Source organism: Pogona vitticeps, chromosome 4 (assembly GCF_051106095.1).
Source record: "Pogona vitticeps strain Pit_001003342236 chromosome 4, PviZW2.1, whole genome shotgun sequence".
NCBI lineage: Eukaryota > Metazoa > Chordata > Lepidosauria > Squamata > Agamidae > Pogona > Pogona vitticeps.
The window spans coordinates 230,437,277-230,449,541 of record NC_135786.1 but is presented as its reverse complement, the minus strand read 5'-3'; the positions used below and the strand labels follow the sequence as shown (position 1 = coordinate 230,449,541).

General features: G+C 46.7%; 1 protein-coding gene and 1 long non-coding RNA gene across 2 annotated transcripts in view; one reads left to right on the top strand and one right to left on the bottom strand.

Annotated features, from left to right (window-relative positions):
- Window positions 1–12,265, bottom strand: part of TG (thyroglobulin) — a 162,476-nt gene that overhangs the window by 122,951 nt on the left and 27,260 nt on the right. Inside the window, exons 15-16 of the mRNA XM_078393094.1 lie at window positions 11,640–11,751; window positions 3,116–3,316 (exon numbers count right to left, since the gene is read on the bottom strand). Coding sequence (XP_078249220.1) covers window positions 3,116–3,316; window positions 11,640–11,751 — 313 coding nt within the window. The remainder of the gene's footprint in view (window positions 1–3,115; window positions 3,317–11,639; window positions 11,752–12,265) is intronic.
- On the top strand, window positions 7,482–10,240 carry LOC144588592 (uncharacterized). The gene is made up of 3 exons (XR_013544209.1): window positions 7,482–7,798; window positions 9,488–9,594; window positions 10,164–10,240. It is a non-coding gene; the product is annotated as an uncharacterized LOC144588592 (long non-coding RNA).

Below are 12,265 nucleotides of genomic sequence, written 5' to 3'. Positions count from 1 at the left end.
CATAATCCCCCCCCCATTTACTCCTGACATCCCAGAAATCTTTGTGTTGTGTTGGATAGCCTCAGCTCCCATGATACCATGTCAGTGGGAAAATCAGTCCCCCAGAAGTTAATGATTTAAGCTAACACATGTTTGGGTCCTGTAGCTTGAGTCTTAGGACCCAAGGGTATGCTCCATGTGACCTTCCCTGAAAGACCATTAACTCAGACCATGTTAATGGTCCACTCCTTCCAATCATCTCAGGATATTTCCACTTCATTTCCTCTGCATCTGCATATCTAGCCTTATTTTCTCATTGCCTCTAAAGTAAGGATGTGGGTGGTATCTATTTATTTTATTTATTTAACAAACGACTAGCATACGCGCATTAAAAGCCTTGACGTACACAGTGGTGAAAGAATGCTGGATTCTATCCAATAGAAGCTTCAGTTGACCTCAAGGAAACCTCTGCCATATGGAACTTATCAGCTAAGAGAAACCTCCTTGGACACACAACGGGTGTTCCAGAGTTACAACATGCCTCTGTGAGCTGTCTCTTGTGATAAAGAAGATGGGATTTATTGTTCTTTCCCACCACAGCCAGTTTACTCATCTGCAGACGGAAGCCATTTTCCTTCCATCACTCAAGGTTTCTGCAGGACTACAAGAAAAGTCCTCACTTAGCTGTTAGCTTCCCTTGTTGGGGAACTGGAAAGATCAAAGAGTCTGAACTAAAATAAGAATCTTGCAGATCTAAGAAATGAAATGTGGCTGAAATAGGATTTTGGAGAGAAATAGAAATTCAGATTTTGGATGTTGGAATATCCAGTCTAGAAATTCATATTGGAAGATTCTTATCCAGAGTCAGATTGCATGGGGCTTATTCAGATATCACACAGTGTTTCCAGTGCTATGGACAAATTTCTTGGGTTTCCTCACCTCGGTCAATCAATCACATGTTTATGGAGGTGTACGGGAGAGACAACCTATGGCTATAAGCAACCACAAATATCACATCTCTAGAGTGTGAAAATGGGTTTTGAAAAGGGTAACTAGCTCTGAACATCGATGAATTTGAGGCTCAATGGCTATAATCCTGTTGCACAGTTCCAGCTGGGAATGATGGCAGAGCAGATTACCACTGATTAAAGGCTTCCTTTTGCAATTTCTAGGGTTCACACAGCTCAAATCCAAAAGGAAGCTGTTAATCAGCAGCAATCTGCCACTGCCAATGACATCATTCCTGTTGTGCAGGCAAACTCCACGCAACAGGATTTTGGTCAGTTATTTATGTAGGACAATGCTTTACCTGGATTGAGCTATTTCAAGGTGTAGGAAGACGGTTGTGCCATATGTAGGGGGGGAAGGGTTACTTTATATGAACATGTGACTAAAGGGGTCAAACATGCCAATCTCCACCTGTGATCCAAAGTGGTACAGTCTGAGAAAGGTTTCTTCAGGTACTTGCATGAATTGATCCTAAGAGCTGCTAACTGACAGAGCTGGCAGATCCCCATGGGACTGGGAGTGTTTCATACTTTCTACCCAAGAGAAAATGACACCTTCGTTGCTACAGTTTGTATGACTGCAGGCAAGATTCGTTGTGTTCTCTGGGAACCGAATCTCACACTTAGAGACAGCCAAGCATTTTGTCCATCTAAAGTGGGTAACTTACCCAAATCCAAACCTGTTAGGTACTTTAATTAGAACAAACACGTGACTTTCCCAACACTACTCAGAGAGCTTTGCTTTCAAGCCAGGATTTTGAAAGGATATTCAGTTTAACTTGTTCCCCCACCAACATTCATGACTGGCTCTGTGAACCTTTTAATTGTAAAACTAGAGATGGAAAAGTCACATATGCCAAGAGCCTCTCTGGAATCCTGGGAATTTCAGTCTCAAATTTGAGAGAGTCTTTTTATACTGCTTAATATTTTTTTTAAAAAATATGTGTTATTAGAACTGTCACAGAGCATCTTATGAGGCAGTGAAACTTTTTCTTTTATAAATCAGGGCTTGGAAGTACCAAGCTACAAGCAATGCCATTTCCTGTACCTAGTTACTCTTTTTTTTTGTTACCATGGAGTTATATTTCAAAAATAACATGATGGGTAGGGATAAGGCGGCTGACAAATCAAATCACATTTTCTAATTACATTTTAAAGTTACCCTTCCAGAACATTTTGGAGGCATTTTGAGATAATATTTTTCTTCTCATGTTTTCTGCGATTTCTTTTCGATCAGGTGGATTTAAAATATAATAATGAAAGATATCAAAAGTGATGAATAATGCAAACAAAGATTTCTGCACTGAGTCGGTGGCTGGACTCGATGGTCTTATAGACCCTTTCCAGCTCTATTATTCTCTGATTCTATGAACATGTAACTTCATTAACACTGAAAGAGTACAATGCCATGCAAGTGGGGGCTGGGGGGCTCCAGGGTCAGTTGGACATTCAGTCTTCACTCTGTTTTACTCTGAACTTTGCAGAGGCTTTCAAAAAATGCTGAATCCTATTCCCGATATAGATTCAGCACTTTGGAGACCTCCTTTAAAGTTCAGATTGAAAAGTTTAGCAGGTTCACTTCCACTGTTCAATGAGTACAGGAGCAAGAGGCTGGAATAAGCTGCTTTTTCCAATTAACTACAGTGGTGTCTCGCATAACGAACACCCTGTTTAATGACGAATACGCATAGCGATGCGGATTTTGCGATCGCAAAAGCGATCGCATTGTGATGTTTTGAATAGGGAAAATATCGCATTGCGATGAACGATAAGCATTTCGCTTACCGATCTTTGCATTGCAATGTTTTAAAACAACTGATAGGTGGTTCCAAAATGGCCACCGGGTCAACAAAATGGCCGCCCGCAGCATTTTCGCGCCATTCCTCGCTTACCGAGGTGGCGAAAATGGTGGCCGTATGGAAGATCTTCACATAACAGTGAGTTTATCCCCCATAGGAATGCATTGAAGGGGTTTCAATGTGTTCCTATGGGTTTCTTTGCACCGTATAGTGATGTTTCCGGTTAGCGATGTTTTTCCTGGAACGGAATACAGTGGGGCACCACTGTATTCAAGTTCTTCTATGAACCAAAGCGCCAGGGTGTCAAGACGTCCAAAGCATGCAACTCACGTTCACACGGGAGCTTCTTGCTATTGATGCGTGTCCCGGGAGCTTCCTCTCCGTTCTCAAAGGCACACCAGCTGCTTTCTTGGTCCTCAGTCCATTGCACAGGTGAAAAGGTCCCACCATCGCTTGTGCACTGAGGGATGTGTCCCCTTCCAATTTCCCGTTGGAGGGCCTTGGACCTCAGCACACTGCAGTAACCAGGACCTATATAAGGAGAAACACCTATTCATCAGCCCAAGAGTAAGCTCTATAACCCCAAACTGCCAATGGCCAGGATCCTATCATTATTTGTATAAGATGTGTATAACTCGCCATGGGTAGTTGACAAAGCACAGCAGGCAACATCAGTTGATATGAAAATGCCTACAAACACATGAAAGACTGCCCAATACAAAAGGCAACTGAATGATGGGATGTATTATATAAATGGCTTGAGTCACCAGATAGTGCTTGAATAACATAGTTTTAAACTAAGATGTAAATGTAAGTTAAAACCTGGAGGGCAATCAAATTGTATGTAGAAAGGCAGATATCGCAACATGAACAGACTGGATGATAGTCTATTTTGTGTTCCCCTCCGACCCTTTCCCACCCCCCATATTCCCCTCTACCTTCTGTATTCCTTACCATATCCCTAGTTAAAAAATAAATAAATAATGCATACAACACAGATACACTCTGGCATTTCATTGATTAATTGTGCTTAGTCACAGCAAATTAGACAGATGGTTGTTGTGGGTTTTTTGGGTGCTTTGTCTGTGTTTTGAGGGTTGTTCTTCCTAACGTTTCACCAGTCTCTGTGGCTGGCATCTTCAGAGGACAGCACTCTCACCAGAGCACCGAGTGCTGTCCTCTGAAGATGCCGGCCACAGAGACTGGCGAAACGTCAGGAAGAACAACCTTCAGAACATGGCCAAAGAACCCAAAAACCCACAACAACCATTAGATCCCGGCCGTGAAATGAGACAGAACTTGCATAAACACCTGTAGCATCCCAAACCATGTTTCTTTGGAAGATGATCTGAATGAACTGCACATTTGATGAAACTATCTCCATGCTATGTCAAGGGCTGCCACGCTTCTGGGCAAGGCGCAGGTCATGGGTGCGAGATGGGCAGCTACGCACATGGGACCCCAACACTGGCAAGGGTGCTGTCCAGATAACAATGCATTAATTATTATTTGTCCCTATTCCAGTTGGCTTTGCCCCAGTGCGAGCTCACAAAGAAAGCTATCTGAGCAGCTTGTTCATCCAATGTCTGAACCATGAAGTGGGTTTAGTGTACATTGTTTCTTCTCCTTCAAATGCCTAAAACACTACAACTTACTTCCCTTCCCCTCCTGAATACTATTTTTCCTCTACCTTTTCAATATTATTTTATAAATATCCTGACGTGCATCCAAGATCTCCTTCTACTGGCATAAAAGACGGGTTATTTACCTGTAACCATGGTTCTTCAAGTGGTCATTCTGTGAATTCACACATAAAGGGTTAACCAGCGCCAGCGTAGGTCTCTTCGGAATGTTCCAGAGCTCTGAAAGAGAAACAAAGTTAGTGCTGCCTATACTGCGCATGCTCCGCCCACCCAAGCCTCAGTTCCATTTATCCGCCACAGATAAGTAAGCAATGCTCGCAAACGCAGTGACGGATAGCGGGGAGGTCGGGTGGGTTGTGTGAATTCACAGAATGACCACTTGAAGAACCATGGTTACAGGTAAGTAACCCGTCTTTCTTCAGCGTGGTCTTCTGTGAATACACACATAAAGGGTGACTAGCAAGCTATCTTTCCGGAGGGAGGGCCGTCACTGAAGGGCAGAAGACAGCACAGCTCTCCCAAATCTCGTTTCCTGCTTGGCCCTGAGATCCAGACGATAATGTGAGATAAACGTGGATACTCGGGACAATGTAGCAGTCCTGCATATATCTGACAAGTCCACACCACGAAGCAAAGCCGCTGAAGAAGACACAGCTCTCGTGGAGTGAGCCCGGAGACCATCTGGAGGTGTTCGATGTTGAAGGTCGTAGGCCAAGGGGATAACCGAAACCAACCATCTAGAGAGCGAAGAGGAGGAAGCTGGACGACCCTTCTTTTGACCGTAGAAACACAAAAAGAGTTTGGGTGATAGACGAAAGTCCTTGGTGCAAGAAACATAGAAAGAAAGAGCACGCCTGACATCCAAAGAGTGGAGCATGCGCTCAGTGTCATTGGATGGTGAAGAGAACAAAGTTGGCAGAATGAGTGGCTGATTTACGTGAAAGTCAGAAACCACCTTAGGGAGAAAGGAGATGTCTGTATGAAGGATGACCTTGTCATGATAGAACTGTAGAAAGGGTTGATCAGCTCTAAGTGCGGCAAGCTCACTGGCCCTCCTAGCCGAAGTAATCGCAACCAAAAACAACACTTTGAAGGATAACATCTTCAAGTCACAGGTAGCAAGTGGCTCGAAAGGTGGCCGCATCAGAGCTTGAAGGACCAAATGGAGAGACCATTGTGGAACTGGCCGTTTGACTGGAGGCCTGGCGTGTGTAACCCCTTTAAGGAAAGTTTTGACAGTGGGGTGCAAAAACAGACGAGATGCCGAAGATCCCGTGGGTTGAGAAGACACGATGGCAGCAACATAAACTTTGAGAGTGGACACAGATAAGTGAAAATCGAACAGGTAACGCAAAAATTGCAACAGGGTCGAAAGGGAGGTAGGCGATGAAGGTAGACCCCTTTCGGAAGTGAACTTCAAGAAGCTCTTCCATTCGTAGCCATATAACAAGGAAGTAGAGTCCTTTCTTGACTTATCTAAAATCTCTTTGATTTCTGGCATATTCTCCACGCTGTGAGATGAATCGTGTCGATATCGGGGTGGAGAATCTTCCCCGCATCTTGAGAAAGGAGGTCTGGGAGAGAGGGGAGCTTGATGTAATCCGATGAGAGTGTGAGCAGAGTGGGAAACCACGGTTGGCGTGGCCAGAAGGGCGCTATGAGAATCGCAGGGACAGGATCGTGAGAAAGCTTCACTATTGTCCTGTGAACCAACGGGAATGGGGGGAAAAGGTAAAGAAGGCCCATTCTCCAAGAGATCATAAAAGCATCCCCTTCCGAGTGCAGACACCGTCCCGCTTTGGAGGCGTAACGGGGACACTTCTTGTTGCGCTCCGTCGCAAAAACATCGAAGACCGGAGTGCCCCAACAATGGCATAGATGAAGGAACACTGAAGGGTTGAGTTCCCATTCGTGCATCTGACTGCTGCGACGGCTGAGCTCGTCCGCTCGCGAGTTGTCTTCTGTGGACACATGAATAGCTCGAAGGAAAATGTGGTGACGATAACACCATTCCCAGAGAGTTACTGTTAGAAATAGCAGGGAATGAGAGCGGGTGCCCCCTTGCTTGTTGAGGTAGTACATGGCCGTCGTGTTGTCTGTGACAACCTGAACACCACGGCCATGTACTAGTGGAAAGAAGGCTCTCAAGGCTTTGATGATCGCTAGCACTTCTAGTAGGTTGATGTGGAACAGACACTCCTGGTGTGACCATAGAGCATGAACAGAATGGTGGCCGCAATGGGCTCCCCGCCCTGTGGGGCTCGCATCCGAGGTGACTTGAACAGTCAATTTGAGAGGCCGAAAGGGGCGACCTACTCGCAAATGAAGGGCGTAGGTCCACCATTGAAGTTGTCGGGAGAGTTCCGGGGTGACTCTGAGACGCTTGTGTTGAGGGTCTCGCAAGGGATTGAATAGGGACAGTAGCCAAACCTGAAGAGACCTGAGTTTCAGCCTGGCATGAGAAAGACAGGGGGTCGTGGATGACATCAGGCCCAGAAGGTGCTGAGCGTGTGTGGCAGACACCTTTGCCCCTGGCTTGAACTTTTTCACAGCCCTGCAGATCTTTTGTATTCGGTTTCGTGGAAGAAAAATCCGGCCTTTGGAGGCATTTAGTTTTGCCCCGATGTAGTGGATGGTCTTGGAGGGATTGAGGTGGGATTTCTCGTAATTCACCGTAAGGCCCAGGCTGTGTAGCACTTGAAGGGTGTAGTTGGTGTTTCTTGCGGCCTGTCGGTTTGATGATGCGACGAGTAACCAATCGTCGATGTACGGAAACACCTGCACGCCATGTAGCCTAGAAACGCTGCAACAGGCGCCATACATTTCGTAAAAGTGCAGGGAGCTGTGGCCAAACCGAAGGGAAAGGCGAGAAACTGGTAAATAACATCTTGGAAAATGAACCTGAGAAATTTCCGATGAGCGGGATGAATGGTAATATGAAAGTAAGCGTCCTTTAGGTCCATGACGGTGAACCAGTTTTTTCTTTTTAGGAGGTGGATGATGGATTCCAACGTCACCATGCGGAAGCGACGGGTGTGCAGGTAAGCGTTGAGAAGCCTGAGATCCAGAATGGGGCGTATGCCTCCTCCTTTTTTGGGAACGGCGAAATATCTGGAATAGAAGCCGTTTGAGATGTCTCTTGCAGGGACGCGTTGGACAGCATCTTTCTCCAATAACGAATTTACCTCCTCTTGTAGGGAGGAGTCGAAAGAAGTAAATTCTAAATGACCCAAAGGAGGGTGGTCGAGAAATTCCAGTCTGTAACCGGAGGAGATTATATCCAGAACCCAGGAATCGTTTGTGATGGCGGACCAGTTTGAGAAGAACGGTTGGAGCCTTGTATCGGAGCCGAGAAAGGAGGAAGTCGGAGGTGAGTCAAAGAAAAAGTTTTTGTTTCCTGGCAGGTGGTTTGTACGATTGGCGTCGTTGAGAAGGCTGGTTACAGTAAGTCTGCGAGGTGGTGGGGGCGGACGTTACCCTGGATTGAGACTGATTCTTGTAGCTTCTGAATTGAGGAGAATGCTGATAACGATTAGGTGACCGTTTCCAGTATGGTTTAGAAAACCTGGGTTGAGGCTGAATATAATAAGACTTAGCAGTCTTTTTAGCCTTGTGGACATCCTCATGATGACTGTCGGTTTTACTATGGAAAAGACCTGAGGCATCAAAGGGGAGATCTTCAACTTTGGCCTTGACATCCTCTAAAATGTTCGCAGACCGTAGCCAAGCGTGTCTGCAAAGTGATATGCATGAGACCAAGATCCTGGCAGCCGCCTCCACAGAATGTCTAGTGGCGATTAATAAAGCCTCCTGCCCAACATCTCCAGTTTTCTGCCTTCCTTGTTAGTTGGTACAACGTGGGCACACCCGGAAGGTTTGGAGCAGCTAGATTCCACAATGAGAGAGTTCGGGATAGGATGTTTCAGGAGAAACTTGGCATCCTCGTCATTGATTCTATACATGTTTTCAGTTCTTTTAGGGAGGGGAACCGAGGTGGAAGGGTGTTCCCAGAAGTCTTTGATGATTGAAAGCAATGCTGGGAGATAAGAAAGGCTGGGTGGAGGGGACCTTCCTTTATTAATGTCCCAAAAGATGAGGTCTTCCTCCGGGGGTGGGGGCTCATCCATGCGAAGCTTAAGAGCCTTGGCTAAACGTGCCAGCATCTGAGAATATGAGGAGAAATCTTCAGATGGGGATGACTCATGGGGATCACCAGTGTCGGATCCCACTGTTTCTCCAAGAGGTAGATCATCCAGTTTAGGTCTTTCAGATGGGGTCTCCTCGGAAACAGAATCCTGAGACGAGAAAGGGGAGTCATCCTCCGAAGAGGAGATCCCATGCTTTTTAGGGCGTCGAGGTTCGACGTCGAGCCGGGGAGTCGGCTGCGGTTGGGGTGCCGGGGTAGATGGGAGAGGAGGCTGATCGAGAGGGCGCCGCCGCCGACGTCGACGCTTCCGAGGTGGTGACGAGTCTGAAGCAGAGGAAGCAGGAGATGAGACATAGATGTACTTGACGCGTCGACGTCGATGGCGGCGAGGCGTCGACGCGGAAGATGAAGAGGTCGATGAACGCCTCCGACGATGGTGACGACGTCGTTTGTGCCGTCCCGACGAGGTCGAGGACGAATCAGATGAAGAATGCCGGCGACATCGAGAACGGTGGTGTCTCTCGACACTCCCCCTATGCGACGACCGATGTCGATCGCGCGAAAGGTGTTTGCGCTTCTCCTTGTTTTTGCGCGGAATCGAGGGGGAGTGCGAAGGCAACGGAGACACAGAATGAGCCGGAGATGGCCGCCCAGAGGAAATCGGGCTGGAATGGCCAGAACCCAAGCTTGTAGTGGCTCGTACAAGCTGACTTGGCGTGCGAGAGGGAGCACCAAGGGGTCGAATCGGCTCAGCCTGCCTTGGAGGGATTGGTGTAGTCGCCTCCAATGTAGAACCCTTATCCCTTAGAGAGGCTTCCAAGATAGGAGAAAGCAGGGATAGGGAGGCAGGCATCGCTTGACCTGGTGCGTCCAGAGACTTTAACGACGCTTTCGTCTTCAATTGTTTTGCAGATTTGGGAGCGGAGCCCGCCTGAGCTGCAGAGGATTTTTTGGCCTTTGAAGATCTTCTTTGAGGCTTAGCAGCTGGAGCGTCCGTTGCTTTAGGCGCTGGCTGCAAGGTAAGCTCTTGCCCCGTGGAGGTAGACGGCGAAGCCAAGGGGAGCTCCCTGGCTGAGGGTTTAGAAGCCGAAAGAGCAGCGTCCCACAGATGGAGCTGAAGGCATCTCTGTCGAGCTTTCAGGGCAGCCCTGGTGAACGCTTTGCAGTGTCTGCAGTCCTGAGGGGAATGCGATTCACCAAGGCAGATCAAACAAGTGTCGTGCCCGTCTTGATGAGGGATCTTAGCTGAACAGAGCATGCACTTTCTGAAAGGGCCCGAAGGTGGGGTGGGGGGTATAAGGAAGGCAAACAGACAGCCGTTAAAAAGGGCGGGAAAAAACAGAGGAAGCCCAAAGGGGCGAAAAAAAGGGAAAAACGTTACCAGTCCAAACAGTAGGCAGCAGAGTAGTCGGTAAACAGGCTAGGGTCAAAAAACCAGAGGAAAACAAGCCAGTAAATAGCGAAGTAAGAACAATCTAAAGAGCTGAGATCCAAAGAGAACCACTTCATCCGGCGGAGAAATGGAACTGAGGCTTGGGTGGGCGGAGCATGCGCAGTATAGGCAGCACTAACTTTGTTTCTCTTTCAGAGCTCTGGAACATTCCGAAGAGACCTACGCTGGCGCTGGTTAACCCTTTATGTGTGTATTCACAGAAGACCACGCTGAAGAAGGTACACTTCTATTGGCATCTGACCTCCCTAGGATCCAAATAGGCCCACCAGCACAGCCATGCTTACAGTAAGTTTTAACTTTTATCTCTCTAAGGTAAAGGTAAAGGTTCCCCTTGACAATTTTTGTCCAGTCGTGTTCAACTCTAGGGGGCAGTGCTCATCCCTGTTTCCAAGCCATAGAGCCAGCGTTTTGTCCGAAGACAATCTTCCGTGGTCACATAGCCAGTGCGACTTAGACACAGAACGCTGTTACCTTCCCACCGAGGTGGTCCCTATTTATCTACTTGCATTTGCATGCTTTCAAACCGCTAGGTTGGCGGGAGCTGGGACAAGCGACGGGCGCTCACTCCGTCGTGTGGATTCGATCTTACGACTGCTTGGACTTCTGACCCTGCAGCACAGGCTTCTGTGGTTTAGCCCACAGCGCCACCACGTCCCTCTATTTATCTCTCTATTTACTCCAAAACCCTTTGGACGCTATGTAGGATTCAGGACTCTCCCTTGCTAGGTGGTGCCAGCACCCCAGGTCTTCCATAAATTGCCCAGCCACTGTATATATTTTTAAATGGTCTCTCAAGATCCATGAGGACCATTTTCATTTTCAAAAAAATATGCCTTTTGGAAAGCAAAACATTACCGGACAGGAACATGGACATGGGTGGATAGTCCTCAGACATCTGAACGTTGCCCACTGTTGTGGGCTCTGCTCAAATAGGGTCCCTTCCTCTAATTTAGGGGGGCTCCCCTCTCCCCTATACTCACGCCACTGTTATAGCCATTGATTTAGCTTTCTCCAGGACTTGTAGGGGGAAATGTGTAAGGGAGAGACCGAGAAATTCTTTTATCAGTCCATCTGTGTGTGTCCAAATCTCATTGCAATGCACAAGGGCTTCCCCCCTTCCTTACTCCTTATATGTATTTAATTGTAATAATGGAATTTTATTTTTAAAATCTTTTTTTGGAAATCATTTTTGACATGTGTTCCAATAAACCATCCTATTGATATTCTCCACATTTGCAAGCTAGTATGTGCATTTCTGTACAGATTTCCCCTTAAAACTGACTGCATTTTTTTTTGCACTCACTTTCTCCTACTGTAAAGGATATTGCACATTATTTTGTCAGTCTACACCTTTGGTCTGCCTATTGCCCCCAACATGATCATTTCTGCATGCCATTATGGAAAACCAGAGAAAATCAGTGGATTTGGTCAGAAAAACAAAAGAAAAATAAAAGAATAGAGAAGACTAATTGCTGTATTTTAATGTGGGTATTTGTGGACAAGTCCACTTCCTTAGATATCTTTCCCTGTGCTTATTTCTTTGAAAGGCTCACATCAGATACGAGTAAAACCAATTTCTCCCCCCATCTCTAGCATATAGTAGGAGCTTACACTGAGGTCTGCCACCGGAATCCATACTGCTCTGCTGGAGTACTTCTCCTGATGAAGGATCAACACACCAGGCTTGTGAATCTGACATCTGTAATCCGGCATAGTCACCAGTCTAAAAGGAAAGGGTAACTTTATAAGACTCTTGAGAATCCCCTGGACTGCAAAGAGAACAAACCTATCCATTCTAAAAGAAATCAACCCTGAGTGCTCACTGGAAGGACAGATCCTGAAGCTGAGGCTCCAATACGTTGGCCATCTCATGAGAAGAGAAGACTCCCTGGAAAAGACCCTGATGTTGGGAAAGGGTGAAGGCAAGAGGAGAAGGGGACGACAGAGGACGAGATGGCTGGACAGTGTCTGCGAAGCAACCAACATGAATTTGACCCAACTCTGGGAGGCAGTGGAAGACAGGAGGGCCTGGCATGCTCTGGTCCATGTGGGTCATGAAGAGTCGGACACGACTTACTGACTAAACAACAACAACTTTATAATCAGAGTAATGAACTTTCCTGCAAAGAATGGTACAGTATTCCAAAGACCTAGGAGTTAGGATATTCACATGAAACCATTCAAATATGTCATTTTTTTGGAAATATGAAGCCTGAGATTGCACAGTGGCATCAGCA